Source organism: Symphalangus syndactylus, chromosome 21 (genome assembly GCF_028878055.3).
Source record: "Symphalangus syndactylus isolate Jambi chromosome 21, NHGRI_mSymSyn1-v2.1_pri, whole genome shotgun sequence".
Lineage (NCBI taxonomy): Eukaryota > Metazoa > Chordata > Mammalia > Primates > Hylobatidae > Symphalangus > Symphalangus syndactylus.
This window is the reverse complement of record NC_072443.2, coordinates 72,157,399-72,172,863: the sequence shown is the minus strand read 5'-3', so window position 1 is coordinate 72,172,863 and position 15,465 is coordinate 72,157,399. Positions and strand designations below refer to the sequence as shown.

Genomic DNA, 15,465 nt, shown 5'->3' with positions numbered 1-15,465 from the left:
AATACAACTAACAAAGAAAGTGACAGAAACCTTAGACCACCACATAAAGGTAGAAGTGATCTTCATTCAGTAAAACCCATGTGTTTGAAGTGGTTCTCTTTTGAATATATTTGTAAAGATAAGAAATTCTCTTATTTACTATATGCTGTGTATGTGTGTGTATACACATATATATATACACATATATGTGTGTATTTCTATTACTTTCCTTTTCTATGTCTTTTAGGAAAATTAGGGCCGAATACATACAAGTGACCAATGCCGTAGCAGTTTTAAAAAGATATAAGTACTTAAAAGATATAAATAAAAATATATAAATCCTTTTATAAAGGTTAGAAATATTTTATGATATAAATCCAGTTATGAAATATCTATTTCTTTTAATAATTTATATCATCTATAAACTGCTATAGCATTGGTCAATTACATATATTTCCACTTTGACTTTTTAAAAAGATATATCAAAGGAAAATAAAGAAATGAAAAAAAGGAAAATTTGGAACAAAAAAAGGAAAAAGCAGGAAAGACTAGACAGACTCTGCTGATCGTGGAAGTACTACAAGTGAACAAAGTTTGATCAAATTCAAAGAAAAAAGGAAGATGAGAACATCTGCAGTGACACCAATGGCAAAAACATATGTTTCCAAAATCCAAACCTGAAGCATTTGGGAAGGAATGGCTAAACAATCTTTCAAAGCCCAAGACATTTAAAGACCACTCCATTTTATATGTGGGGTGGCCTTTCTGAAAAATAACACAGTTGGCTGGTCATGCATTAAAATAAGCAGAATACGATCACAAAGAGGTAAGAGAGACAAAGGAGACAAGACCAAATCGTCACGTATTTTACAAATCACAACTGTTGTAAGTTACCATATGATTAAGTGAACTTGGATAATAGTTCTTTTCGAGGCAATGAGGGTAGTCAAGAAAGATAATTCAGCTTATGATTGTAATCTCACCTTGCTCTAAACAGCTTACAAGGCAAAGAAAAGACAAAGTCAATTCTGTATCTGGAGACATAAAAAAACGTTAAGACCGTAAAGCAATAGGCTGAATTTGCTTCTTGAAAGGATGAGAAAGAAAATGATATTTCCAAGTCACCACGCTTGCAGTTTGTTAAAAGGAAGCAAAATAGCGATTTTACCCAAGACCATGGGTGGTAAAATAATTTTTTTTATTAAAAATAACCATTTTATTTACACAAGTACATGCGCGCATACGCTCCCTGAAAAAAAATGGGCCTGCTGTCATGGAAATACCACTGGTCTGAGGGACAGGAGGATTGGTTTTCACCAAAGCTCAGCCACTTTCTAGCTGAGTAAGTGACCTTGGGTAAGTCACAGTTTGCCCAGGCCTAATTTTCTTTTCTTTGGGAAATAGTGATATGTAACAAAGCAGTGTCAGAATTTCCCAAATCTAAAAGAAATAATGGTTTTCCTAATAGCTCTTTATTGCACATTTATCATTCCAAAATGTAAATCCATCCTATGAAAATAAATGAATCAGAGTTACACAAGATTTCAAAATTACTCTCATTTTACTTTGCAAATTACACTTAGGGTAAATATTGATGGGGTTTTGTTTGTTTTTAAAAATACACATGTTGAAGGACTGAACGGCCTTATGCAAATATTTATCTTCTAGAACATTACATGCTCCTCAATGTTAGTTTAAAATCCTAAAAGTTTTCAGTAACTGCAAGATTTCTATTTAATGTGCAATTCCATAATAAATAGCTATAATATAAATTTAACCTATATATCTCGTTTTGGCAATAGGTAGGAACCAAGAGTAAAAGTCTGAAGAACCTAAAACCCAAATATGATGTAAGCCAGCTTAAGATTTTGGAAAATATTACATTCCTAGAAAACAGATTTTTAAGCTATTGCCATGTCCCTTTTGTTGCTGCATATTTAAAAGTAATCACACTCTCCTTGGTTTTCACTGTTTTATTCATCTTAAGCTCTTCTACCAGCAAACCATGGGCACACGTTTCCAGAAATCACTTTAAATGTTGCATATATCCTGGCAAAAGTCCAAAATTCTAGCCAACATCAGCATTTTCCAGTTAACCTTAATCAACTCTATTCCCTTTCAAAAGTGGAGACAATGCACTTGACCCGTGTTCAGTGGAGTATGTGTGTGTGGCTTTTCCCCAGGAGGGGTCATGGATTTGCACTAATCCATACAACACCTTCCCCCACCTCCCCACACTCCAACATCCAACTGCAGACATTGACGAGCCAGCTGGCGAGAGTTAGTTGTCGGTGGCCAGGAAAGAGAGTGAAGGTAACTGGTCCACAAGAGGCAGGAATTCCCACTTTGGCCTCATTAGCAGCAGGGCTAAGCAGCCAAGGCTAAAGTTAACATTCACCAAATACACCTGGCTAATCTTGTAAAGAATAAAGATTTGCTCATTAACTGAGCTTAGAGAAAGGTGTGACCTACAAAACCGAAGAGCTATTTTCAGGTCTTTAATGGTCCAAATTTTGTGATCAAGTTACAAATTCCATGTGGTTCTTCATAAGGTCCCTGTAAGAAACTTTTTGATGATGGAACAGTTGAGCCTCTGGCCATATCATTCATACACACACAGAGATGCACAAACACATACCCACCACTTCTATGATGCAGGGTTGAATAAAGCTTAATGAAAGTTAACCTTCTAGCCTTGGTGCAAGATACCCAACCACCGAGATGCTGTTCATCAGTTACCACAACGCAGCAAAGCGCACCTCCAATGCCTCGCTGAATGGCACTAGCACCAGTGCCACTCCTTGCTCATTTCTAAGAGGCTCCTGGACAGTGAAGTCAGGGAGTTGCCTAGCCTCTGCAGCCCACTCTAAACAGACGATGATTTGTTGATGGTGATTTCTCCTGCAAGGACTACCCAGATCCACTAATGGAGGCAAGCGCTGGCTTGTTGCTTGAGCTTTCATCTGAAAATAAAATTGAAGGGTCAATTTTCATCATGAGCTTGAGAAAAGAAGGAAATTGCAAAGAAAGGAAGGGGAGAGAGACAGAGACACAGAGAGGAAGAGAGAAAGGAAGGCAGGCAATTGCTTGTTACGAAGACAAAACAAATTGTGAAATCTAGAAATAAGTACTCAGGGCTGAATTCTAACACAACTGTCACTGCTGTCAGTTTTAGGAAATAAAACTCTTATCAAATACAAAAAGGTTCAAGGGGGAAATCAATCTATCTGAGTTTTACATAAACTAAAAATTACAGGTTTCTGAAACAGTTGGGATTAGCATTCTTCTTAGGTAGTTTAAGAAAGGTTACCCTTTCCTCCCCTTCATTTTAACACTGTGAGGGGTCTTCCTGCCTACCAAAATACAACCAGTGCAGCCCCAACCACCAGATCAAGGAACAAACAGTGCAGGACTAGACAGCAGGTTTGTGGAAACCCAGCAAAAATGCTCTTTGAGGAAAGGAGGGCTTGGCAGGTAGATAACCATATCAGGCCTTATCCAAAAAGAAGGTAGGGGTGGGGCCTCTAGGGCGAGGTCCAGACGGCCTCCACGGACTGCTGTGCTCCTGTGTGCCCCGTCTGACCTCTTTTTAAATGGCTCTGAATACCACTAGGGAACCCATGTCACCCAGCAAGGGCCACTCAGAGCCACACTTAAGGGGCAATGCATGTATCTTCTTCCTTCTATGACATCAGAAGGCAAGTTGCTGTTCTTGGGGCCCAAGGCAGAGAAGAATGTGAACACACAAAGTTCTTGTAGAGAATTAGTCCTGGCATAATTACCTAATGGCCTCTTCAACCAAACACCTGGTTGGCTACTTATCAGTAGCAACCATATAAGCAGCCCATTCCAGCAAGGTCCAACGAGACAGAGGGCAGCTGTGACTATTCATTCCTTTGGTGGTCATCATCACCTCCCATATTTATGAGGCCTTTTGGCCACAATGGTCTGAGCTCTTGTTGTGTACATCTTTATTAGCTGGAAGAAAAGGTCTAAGGTTTCTTTCCCAACTCAGAAACGGCCTCTCAAACCAAACTGACTTAGCCAGCCCCAGGTCAGTACAAACAATCAATTTCATAAGAGGCCAAAGGGCAGCTTTGGAAAAGAAGTGAACAGAGAGAGAGGATGAGGCAATCTGCAGTTCCTCTTTGGCTGGGGCCTCTCAATGGGGCCTCATTCTTTGTTTCAAAGATAGACAGGAATTCCAGCATGGACAACACCCCCATGTTTAAATATGCCTTTGAAAATGTGGGTGACTGGCAGATTATTGTAAACCACTGATCATCACCATTAATGTAGGTGTTTTAAAAAGTTGGCTCTATGAATGAAGGTTGAATGCAAGATCCAGCTCTAGTTTAAAACTAAACACACATACACAAATACACACACACACAAATAGAGTAAGTTTATATGTTGGTTATTTTTCTCCCAAACTGCCTCACAACAGTCGAGCATAATTCAACATATTTCCTGCCCCCCTTCCCCAACTATCTGTTTTTGTTTTTGTTTTTAAGACAGGGTCTTGCACCGTCGCCCAGGCTGGAGTGCAGTGGCACTCTCACGGCTCGATGCAACCTCAACCATCAGGACTCAAGCAATCCTCCTGCCTCGGCCTCCCAAGCACTATAGGTGTCAGCCACCACAGCCAGCTAATGTTGTATTTTTGGTAGGGACGGGGTTTCACCATGTTGCCCAGGCTGGTCTCAAACTCCTGAGCCCAGACACTCCTCCTGCCTTGGCCTTCCAAGGTGCTGAGATTACAGGTGTGAGCCACCGGACACAACCCCATTTCTTTTTTATTTATTCCTTCCTCTCTATTCCCCAGCCCCCTGAAACCAGACTTGGCCTTTACCACCCCAAAAGAAATGAGATGAAGTCAAAATAAAAAGACAAAGCTAATATTAATAAGAATCACTAATATTTCATCAGCATTTGCTATGTAAAAAGTAGTCAGCATTTTGTTTATACTGTATTGAATCATTTAGTCAAAGCAAGACCATGATGAGGTAAATATTGCCATTTTACAGATTTAGGAACCAAGGCGGCATGTTTAAATAACATATCTCAGGTTAATAAGAGGCAGAGCTGGGATTCAAACTCAGGACAGTTAACCACTGCACAACACTGCCTCAAAGATGTATTAACCCAAAGAAGTTAACTGTTGACTTCTGAGCTGCTAAGGGCCCACCAGTTGGTTATATATTGGGTTTTCAAGGTTAATATTAACTTAATGAGACTTATGCACTGACTCTATATATGATGCAACTCAACTCTTAGCAACATACTGAGTATACACCACTTAGAACTAACACAACCGAAAGAATGATAAATTAAATAACCTTCTCCCCTACCTAGTGTTCCTTTCATGGCAACAATTCAGTTGCTGGGGTTTTCCCTCATCTCTAACTTCTCTATTGAGTAAAGGCACATGTTTTTAGACTCCAAAACACATACATTTTATTATTTTAAAATTTTTTTTTGAGATGGAGTCACAGTCTGTTGCCCAGGCTGGAATACAGTGGCACAATCTTGGCTCACTGCAACCTCCACCTCCCAGGTTCAAGTGATTCTCCCACCTCAGCCTCCCAGGCAGCTGGGATCACAGGCATACACCATCACACCTGGATAATTTTTGTGTTTTTAGTAGAGATGGGATTTCACCATGTTGCCCAGGCTGGTCTTGAACTTCTGGCCTCAGGTGATCCACCCACCTAGGCCTCCCAAAGTACTGAGATTACAGGCATGAGCCACCACACCTAGCCCAAAACATATATATTTTAGTAAAACATATCTCAAATATTTCAGTTCACAGGTTAGATGTAATAATGGGAACAAAATTATCTCAATTTCAACCGTAACATCAAATCTTCACATGAACTGAGACTTGCTGAAAGCCCTTGAGGATGGAAGAAATGGTAAATTATATTACAGAATACTCTAATGCTGGAAGTTGAGTGAGTAAAAAAAAAAAAAAAAAAAAAAAACCGCTCTCTGGTAAACTTTTAATTTTTTTAGGCCTCTTTATATTTAGAACATGCCTTTCTAAAATTTGAAGCTAAGCATATGTCAAAAAATTTTTTTTCAAAGAACCTTATTTTTAAAACTATAACTACAAATGTCAGACAAGTTCATTGTATGAAAGTACTGCAAACAGTATAGCATAAATAAATCAAAAGCAAGTGTGTGCCCCACTCACCCTCCCGCCTCCAGCCCTAACACAGTTTATTCTTCTGAAGTAGCCACATCATTGGAGTCGGCGATGGTACAAAGCGGGGAGAGGAGGAGGCCTGTGGAGACTTAGCTCTCTCATCTCCATGATCCCCACCTGCCCCCAAGTAAAACAATTATAAATCACATAGCAAAGCTGGTTGAGAGCACAAACCCTTCAACAAAACCACGTAGGTCTCAATCCTATCTATTCCACTTATTTGCTGTTTGACCGTGAGCTAATATGTTATGTAACCTCTCCGTGCCTCAGTTTCCACATCTGTAAAATGAGGATAACAAGAGTTCTTATCTCACTGATGCCTGGTGAGAGTTAGATAAATTACATAAACTAATATTTATAAGAACAATTAAAATCATGCGGGCACAAAAGTTTTATTTAGGTATCTATTGAATATATTTTTAAACTAAATTAACATCCAGTGAATAGAAAGCAAAGCCATGGAAGCATGTGCTGAAAGTGACCAATTTAACTTGTAAAGAAAAGAAAACTACTGGAAAAAGAAGAAAATAGATTATGTTTCAATAAACCCATAAGGACACCACTTATGTGAACAGAGGCTCCATTTTTATTAATTCAACTTGGTTTGTGGTTCAAACCCTTAAGATCAGTCCTAGACACCAGCTCATATATTCGGGTGAAAAAAAAGAGAATTTCTTTAGCTATTTATATTTATCATATTTATACCACTCTGAAGCATACAGCTGAGGTAAAAAGCAGCAGGCTTGCCATGCCATTGCCGCTTCCGAGAGGCCCCCTTCAAACAGAAGGCACTCTCTGCCGCTCCTTGTCAGACACGATGAGGCTGCCATTGTTGCCAGGGTTTCCTTCCAGACTTCACGGAGTTGGGTTTCACTTAGGAGACAAATTATATAACTAGAGACACAAAAATTCATGCTCACTTCAATAATATTACCAGGAAACACTGAGAAAACTGGTTTTTATCTAATATTTATGCACTTCTGAATGAGATTCTGAGGCAAATAATGCCTGGAATGGATAGCTTTAGTGATGAGTTTGGTGTTCGTGTTCTAGCTTAAATGTTCAAAGGGGTAAATACAAATTTTTCCAAAGCAAACAATTCCTACAGCATAAAACTATCAAGGTTCCCTCCACAAAAACATTCTATAAAATGTCAAGACATTTATAAGAGTAAAGTGTGCTATGAAACAAAATGACATAAATTATAGGATATTTCTATTTGTTGATTCTGAACACAACAACATATAACTATCTTTCCCCCAAAATACTCCAGGGATTACTCAAATGCAAGGGTAAGGCATAGAAAACTATTTTTCTGTTTGGTGAATGGCATTTCCTTGGTCAAAGGAAAACCTTAGAAGCATACCAAAAACCAAAGTAATAAATGTAGCAATGGCCTGGACAGACAGATGACAAAGATGACAGCCACGATTCACATGCATAATGTTTCCTGGTTCCTCAAGTTATAGCTTATGTTCAATATATAAATTTCTGGCATACGAAACAAACATTCTATCTTTAGTTATTTGTTTAAATGGAACTTTGCATTTCTATTCAAAAACCAATTTTAACTGTTTTGAATAGATACATAAAAATAGAGAAGGGATCATTGCCACACAGGTGAGACTGGTTTTTAACTGTGATACAACGAAACTGCCTCAGATATAAAACCTTTGAATCTTTTGATCTCTACCATCTGTGATTGGGTTCTAGTATAATTCACATGGAAAGAATTTAAAGGATGGAATACACTATTAAAGCAAATTCTCTGAAGTTTTTCATATTATTTAATTTCATCAAATGCATCAATCACCTCTAAACCATTCCCTCCAGGAAGTGTTGAAATACTCAGCATTCAGTGCCTTTATTTTATCCTAATTTTCTGCAACAATATTCAACCAAGCATGCCATTCATCCTTTACTAAGTGCCCATCTTTGTGCAAAGATTCCACAAAGACACACAGATAACAAAACAAAATCCACCTTCAACAGAAGTAAGTCTAGCTTGAAAGAGAACTGTATAAAGAACTAACCGCTACCACTACTAGTGAACATTATTCTGTAAGGCAGAACCAATGCAATAAAGCAGGAGAAAGAAATACAGGAAAAGGTGCTGATATTGCTACCTATGAGATACCAAATTTCTTGGTTTTTGGAAATATAACAAAAACATAGCCCTAATGAAATTTCAACAAGATAATCAAATATAAAATGTACAAAAATACAGAACTATGGACATATTAAAAATAATCAGTAAGAAAATATAAATATTTCCTTTCTTTTCTAGGTTCAGACACATAACTACAAAATTTTCATGAGAAACAAAAAGGAATACTTGAATAAATAATTATATTAGTTTCCTGGATGAGCGATGTAATACAGAAAAGATAAATTTTTCTGAGGTAATTAAATATTAGTATTACAATCAAAATAAAAAAGGAAATTATTTTTAACAAAAAATTCCAAAGGTCATTTAGAAAAACTAAAAAATAAAAGCAAATAAAAAGTTTTAAAGTCTAATAGGGACTATGAAATATTTGATATTAAACATACTATAAAGTACAATAATTAAGACAGTATGGAATTGGCAAAGAACTAGGCAAAATATAATACTAATATTGATGGTATTATAATGACAGCAAGTATTTGTGTAGTTACTTAAATGCCAGGTGCTTTGTATTTACAGTTACCAAATAATTTATCATCCTAAGATAGATTATTAGATTCTTTTGAAACTGGTATTTGAACATCAACAATAATATAAGCAGAATAATCTTCTTAGTACATACACCTGTACTTCAATCAGTTTCTTGGCTGTTACCTGTCTCTTACCACATCAGCAATAAGTTTCTAGAAGAATGTCAGGAAAAATGTCAGTCTTTATTATTTTTATTATTTTCATAAAATTGCCTACAGTATCCTTCAAAGTTGTATTTTATAGTTAATAAATACAATTTATTTAATTATATCTTCAAATGTCAGTATTTCTGGCCCATAATATTCACTGAGAAAATACTCGTTCCACAGGTACTAGAGTTACATGTTAGCATACCAAATTTCCCTAAATTGAGGATATTCTCAATTCTACTATTTGGTATTGAAGTCCCTAAATGTTATAGCCCAAATATTTTATAAGTCATCATTTAAACTCTATTCTGAATATCTTTCTTTGACAAGTATTTTTACAAGATGAAATTCATCAAATAAATAAACTTGCTTTATAATTGCTTGAAATGTTTGGCCAAATTTGGATGCTGCAAAATTGTAGGCCTCATTAATTTCATTTCATTTCTATATGGAATTCACATTATCTGATTTAAAATAGGAGTTCCATCAAAAGCTTCTTCCCACTGGTGAGAGGCTTCCAAATACAGTTACAGAATTTCAGAATTAAAAAATGATCACCTTTTGAGCTCACATTTAACTTGTTCGGTTCTTCACCGGTTTTTTCAGGGATAAAAATGGTAATATTGTCCTGTTTGCAATCTTTTTTCCCAACAACTGAAATTTGCTAACAGTCTCAAAAGAAATTGTGTATGTATGTATGTTCATTCTTTATTAAAATTTCCAACAGAGTCTGAACAACACGTAACTACAATTTAGAGTGCTCATTTACAAAAGTTTAATAACATCAATGGAACACTTATACTGATTTACAAAATAGTTTCTCAAAGTCTCAAACATTTCTAAAACCTAACTGATAGCTCAAGTACTTATTTGTATTCAACATTAGTCTCAAAACAAAAACTTTATAGATTGGTTATCTATGTATATTATTTATAAATGTTAGTAGTTATCTACAGTTTCTATTCAAGTGATATATATTGCAGTTTGGATGCAATTATAAAATATATGGTCACTATAATCACTTCCAAGTACGGTACATATTTGCTCCATGGGTTTCCGAATCTAGTAAAACCAGTTTTTACCGCAATATGTTCTCCATGAAGATTCAAATTTAGGCTGGATACAGCGGCTCACACCTATAATCCCAACCTTCTGGGAGTCTGAGACAGGAAGATTATTTGAGACCAAGAGTTCAAAATCAACCTGGGTAACATAGCAAGACCCTGCCTCCACAAAAAGTTTTAAAAAAGAAATTAGGCAGGCATGGTGGTGCACACTTGTGGTCTCAGCTACTCGGAAGTCTGAGGCAAGAGGATAGCTTGAGACCAGGGGTCAAGGCTGCAGTGAGCTATGATCACATCACTACATTCCAGCCTGGATGACAGAGGGGGACTCTGTCTCTTTAAAAAATTTTTTTTTAAATTAAAAATTCAAATGTGTTTAATCATCACAAAATCAAACAACTTAATGTTCAATGTTAAACTTTTTAATGGCATTCATAATCATTTGAAATAATGTTAGATGCTTTACCCTCAACAGAATGAAATTCTGTTGACTTAATTTGTTGTTTAATTTGACTCCATGTACTGGATGGAAAAAATCAAACTATTATTGGTATTACCTTAACTAAGTTTCTATTTGAAACATCCAATGGTATTAATGTGAAGCTGGCACCATTTATTGTCTATAAAGAAGTTCTGTAAACAGTGCAATACGTTAAAAGTTATCAATCCTCTTTTTGAATGTGTTTTAAAAATGTTAGAATCCAACATAAGTGAAATTAATTTAGAAAAAGTCATTCAATCTAAATGAAAAGTCATGCTTCACAGGGTAAAATGTGAACACATTTTCTTTCACTTTGTGTGGACACAGTCTTCTGAAAATATGTATTAATTTTGAAACAGATGCAGTACCTTCTTCAGCAAATGGGTCCCCTGATTTGTATATGTTTGGTGATTTCATTATGTCCCCAAGAGTAGACAGTAAATGTCAAAAACATTTTATAGAACTTAATGTTTGTGGTCAACTTCCTTGAAAAATAGGGGGAAATTATGTAATATTTCAGTAAACAAGCTCTGTTATTTTTAAGCTCATAGCTGCCAAAATGGTTTCTTACAACATATATATTTTTTAAACTTTACCAAATGATAAAAATAAATATTTGTAAGTTTACAGTATTCAAAAATGACAAAACCATAAAACCTACTTTATTAAGAACATTCAGACTGCTTCTTTACACTCTGCAGCGGGACTTCTCAGCCTTCATTTCAGATAAATTTCATGAAAACCAACCTAAAGTTTCCTATCCAGCCCCAACCCTGCTGACCAAATTGAATTACTGGTCCCTAGCCACTTACACCAGAGCACACATTTCTTGAAACAGAGGTGTTCATAATGGTGTGCACAGAAAGGGTTAGGAGAAAAGGGATTGCTGGTCATCTTTCAGAGATCACTATATTATATAAGCATCTCACACACTACAAGAGAAGACCATGCAGAAATAGAAACTGCACATAGTCTCCTTGTAATAATACTTTAGCATAAAATGAAAAATCTGAGACAATGCTAACCCAGGAGTCACTGTCCCAGATAAACTGACATAAATAGTCACTTCTTTATGTAATCATCTCATTTACTGCCCATGGCACCCCCCATTAGATGGTTCTATTATAATCCACATTTTCACGTAAGAAAATGTTGCCTTTCCTTAATCCAGTCTATCGTCATTCTCAGTAAACTATCGCAAGGACAAAAAACCAAACACCGCATGTTCTCACTCATAGGTGGGAATTGAACAATGAGAACTCATGGACACAGGAAGGGGAACATCACACTCCGGGGACTGTTGTGGGGTGGGGGGAGGGGGGAGGGACAGCATTAGGAGATACATCTAATGCTAAATGATGAGTTAATGGGTGCAGGAAATCAACATGGCACATGGATACATATGTAACAAACCTGCACATTGTGCACATGTACCCTAAAACCCTAAAGTATAATAAAAAAAAAAAAAAAAAAAGAAAATGTTGCCTTTAGATGTTTACAGTGGGTGGAACACAACACCAGAGTCCATGCATATAATCAACACTTAATACTGGTTCTCAGTGAAACAGAAAAAAGTGCATGGAAATAAGCCCTGTTTTATATTAAAATTCAGGGTATACTACAGCTTTTAAAATCCATTGTAGACAAGTGTAATTTAATAAATAATTTTAGGACTATGATTTTTTAACAATCAAATCAAACTCTTACCTCATACCATACACTGAAATACAATTAAGATAGAGTTACATACTAAAAAAAAAAAAAAGAAAAAAAAGAGGAGGAAGAGAAAGAAGAGGAGGAAGAGAAGGAAAAAAAGGAAAAAAAATTAAACAATCATAAGAAAATAAATGGGATGGGTAGGAAAATCTTTCTGTCTTAGAGAATGTTATAAGGCATAAATGAAAAGAAGGAAAACATAAAAATTGGGATCATTTTCCCCAAACACACTGTATATGTAACATGTATTAAAGTCTACAATGTAAAAAGACTTCTAATAAATCAAACATCACATATAAAAACCCTGTAGATAATACAAATAGGTAAATCACAAAAGTACTGCAAATGGCCAGAAACCAAAGGCTGTGAAAAGGACAATTTCATTAGCTATTAAAGAACAGCACATTTCCAGAATTCCATACCATCTTTCACCTTGAAAACCGTCAGAAATAAAAAGCTCACACCTGTAATCCCAGCACTTTGGGAGGCTAACATGAGCAGATCAAAAAGTCAGGAGATCCAGACCATCCTGGCTAACATGGTGAAACTCCGTCTCTACTAAAAATACAAAAAATTGGCCGGGCGTGGTGGCAGGTGCCTTTAGTTCCAGCTACCTGGGAGGCTCAGGCAGGAGAATCGCTTGAACTCGGGAGGTGGAGGTTGCAGTGAGCCGAGATTGTGCCGCTGCACGCCAGCCTGGGCAACAGAGCAAGACTCCATCTCAAAAAAAAAAAAAAAAACTGGAAAGGTTAGTTTACTCAATGTTGGCCAAACTGCAAAGAAGTGGAAACTGCCACAGCCTTTTTTTTTTTTAAGGTTTTGTTGTAAATCTTCTTACTAGCATTCCCCAAACCATAAACAAATTGGTGACATAGTCAAGAGACGATCAGTGTTCACCACCCTTTGACCTAGTAAATCCACTTACAGAATTTGTCCTCAAAAATCATCAGAGATGCAAATAAATATATGTAACACAATGTTCACTGCAATATTATCTATTTCACCAAAAGACTGGAAACAATGTAAACATCCAAAAGAAAGAGAATGATTAAAATCATGGTCCACTGTAGATTGACTAGAAGTGCAGCAATCTTTAAAAATCATGCTCACAGAGAATATTCAATGATTAAAAAAAAAGTGTTCATGATATAATGTTAAGTGAAAATGAGCAGGAAACAAAACTGTTTAAGATCATTTGTAGGAGTTTGTTCATAAAAACATTTTTTAATTAGATTGAAATACACAAAAATGTCAATAACTGTTTTCTTATGGGAGAGAGACAAACTAGGAATTGTACAGCATCATAATTCTAAAAGTTGGGTATATCATAAAGGTATCTTTCTGAACTGGGAAATGACTAGCTTACTACATGGATGAGAGAAGAAAAATATTGAAATGAGTAAGATATATGTTAGGATGAAAATGATTAAATGTTAGCATTATCTCCATATTATCTTCCATAGCTCAAATGGTCAATTTATATCTTTCCCTGAAAAAAAATCCTGCTTATTTAAAAAAAGTAAAAAAAAAAAAAAAATCCATTGCGTACCTGTTACGGCACACAGCACAAAATACTGACCACCCTGAGAAAACGTCCTTCAAAACTCCTTCTCCTTATGGTGGTCAACCCAAGCCAAGAACTACGAAAAAGAAAAGGTGCCCTTCTGTGTGTCTGCTTCTGCAGTGAGACACAGAAGGGAGGCAGCTCCGAGGCCTGGCAGTCACATTCAACTGTCTGTCCCACCTTCACAGAAGAGTGAGGTGAGGTAATAGAAAGAGTGCCAGTCCTGCCTCCGACTTTCTGCTCTTCAAGTTCTTTATTCAAACAACGAAAGGAAAGAATGACCAAGATGCTGCATTCTACCTTACATGCCACATTACGAGAGAACGGCTTTGCCCATGCTTCCCCACCCACAGGGCCTCCCTGCAAACCTGTATTTTTTTTTTATTTGTTTGTTTATTTATTTTTTGAAACTGAGTCTGGCTGTGTTGCCCAGGCTGGAGTACAGCGGTGTGGTCTCGGCACACTGCAACCTCTGCCTCCCAGGTTCACGTGATTCTCCTGCCTCAGCCTCCTAAGTAGCTGGGATTATAGGCATGAGCCACCACATCTGGCTGATTTTTGTATTTTTAGTAGAGACGGGGTTTCACTATGTCAGCCTGGCTGGTGACCCACCCGCCTAGGCCTCCCAAAGTGCTGGGATTACAGGCGTGAGCCACCACACCCGGCAAACCTGTATTTCTTTAAGACGGTGTATGCACAGCCTCCTCAGAGAATCTTCCTTCCCTCCCCATGACTGATGTTGGCCTCTCGTCATTCTTTTCCATATGTGAGCACTGCCAGCTGAATTGCCAGCCTCCCTTCCTATCTTCCTCCTTCTGAAGGAAACCTTCCTCTGACTCGGATGTGCCCCTTCCCCAACAGGGGCCATTAACCTCAGGGAAAGCTGGCCCTACCCACCCCCAGAGGTGGACCAGACTGGCTGTCATGACTGTTTAAGCCAATCAGGGAATGACTTCTATCTACTCACAGGAATAAGCAGTTTGGGCTAAGATGGCAGAAAGTTTTGTAGGAGGCTGATGAGGAAGGAAGATTCTCGTTATTTTTCTTTGTTGTTTTTGATTTTTTGGATTTTTTTTTTTTTTTTTTGAGATGGAGTCTCACCCTGTCGCCAGGCTGGAGTGCAGTGGGGCGATCTCAGCTCACTGCAACCTCCGCCTCTGGGATTCAAGCGATTCTCCTGCCTCAGCCTCACAAGTAGCTGGGACCACAGGCACTGGCCACCACGTCCAGCTAATTTTTGTATTTTTAGTAGAGACGGGGTTTCACTATGTTGGCCAGGATGGTCTCCACCTCTTGACCTCGCGATCCACCCGCCTCGGCCTCCCAAAATGCTGGGAATTATAGGTGTGAGCCACCACGCCCAGCCGATTCTCTTTTTTTTTGAGACAGAGTCTCGTTTTTTTCCCCAGGCTGGAGCACACTGGTGCGATCTCGGCTCACTGCAACCTCTGCCTCCTGGGTTCAAGCGATTCTCCCGCCTCAGCCTCCCAAGTAGCTGGGACTACAGGTGCCTGCCACCACACCCGGCTAAATTTTTTTGTATTTTTAGTAGAGACGGGGTTTCATCGTGTTAGCCAGGATGGTCTCAATCTCCTGACCTCGTGAT

At 37.6% G+C, this 15,465-nt stretch overlaps 1 protein-coding gene across 1 annotated transcript in view; it reads right to left on the bottom strand.

The window, feature by feature from the left end:
- Positions 1-691: 691 nt before the first annotated feature.
- The window catches only part of LOC129471226 (uncharacterized), a 39,960-nt gene continuing 25,186 nt past the window's right edge, over positions 692-15,465 (bottom strand). Inside the window, exon 4 of the mRNA XM_063630492.1 lies at positions 692-2,942. Within this exon, the coding sequence (XP_063486562.1) occupies positions 2,715-2,942 (228 nt within the window). The 3' untranslated portion in view covers positions 692-2,714. The remainder of the gene's footprint in view (positions 2,943-15,465) is intronic.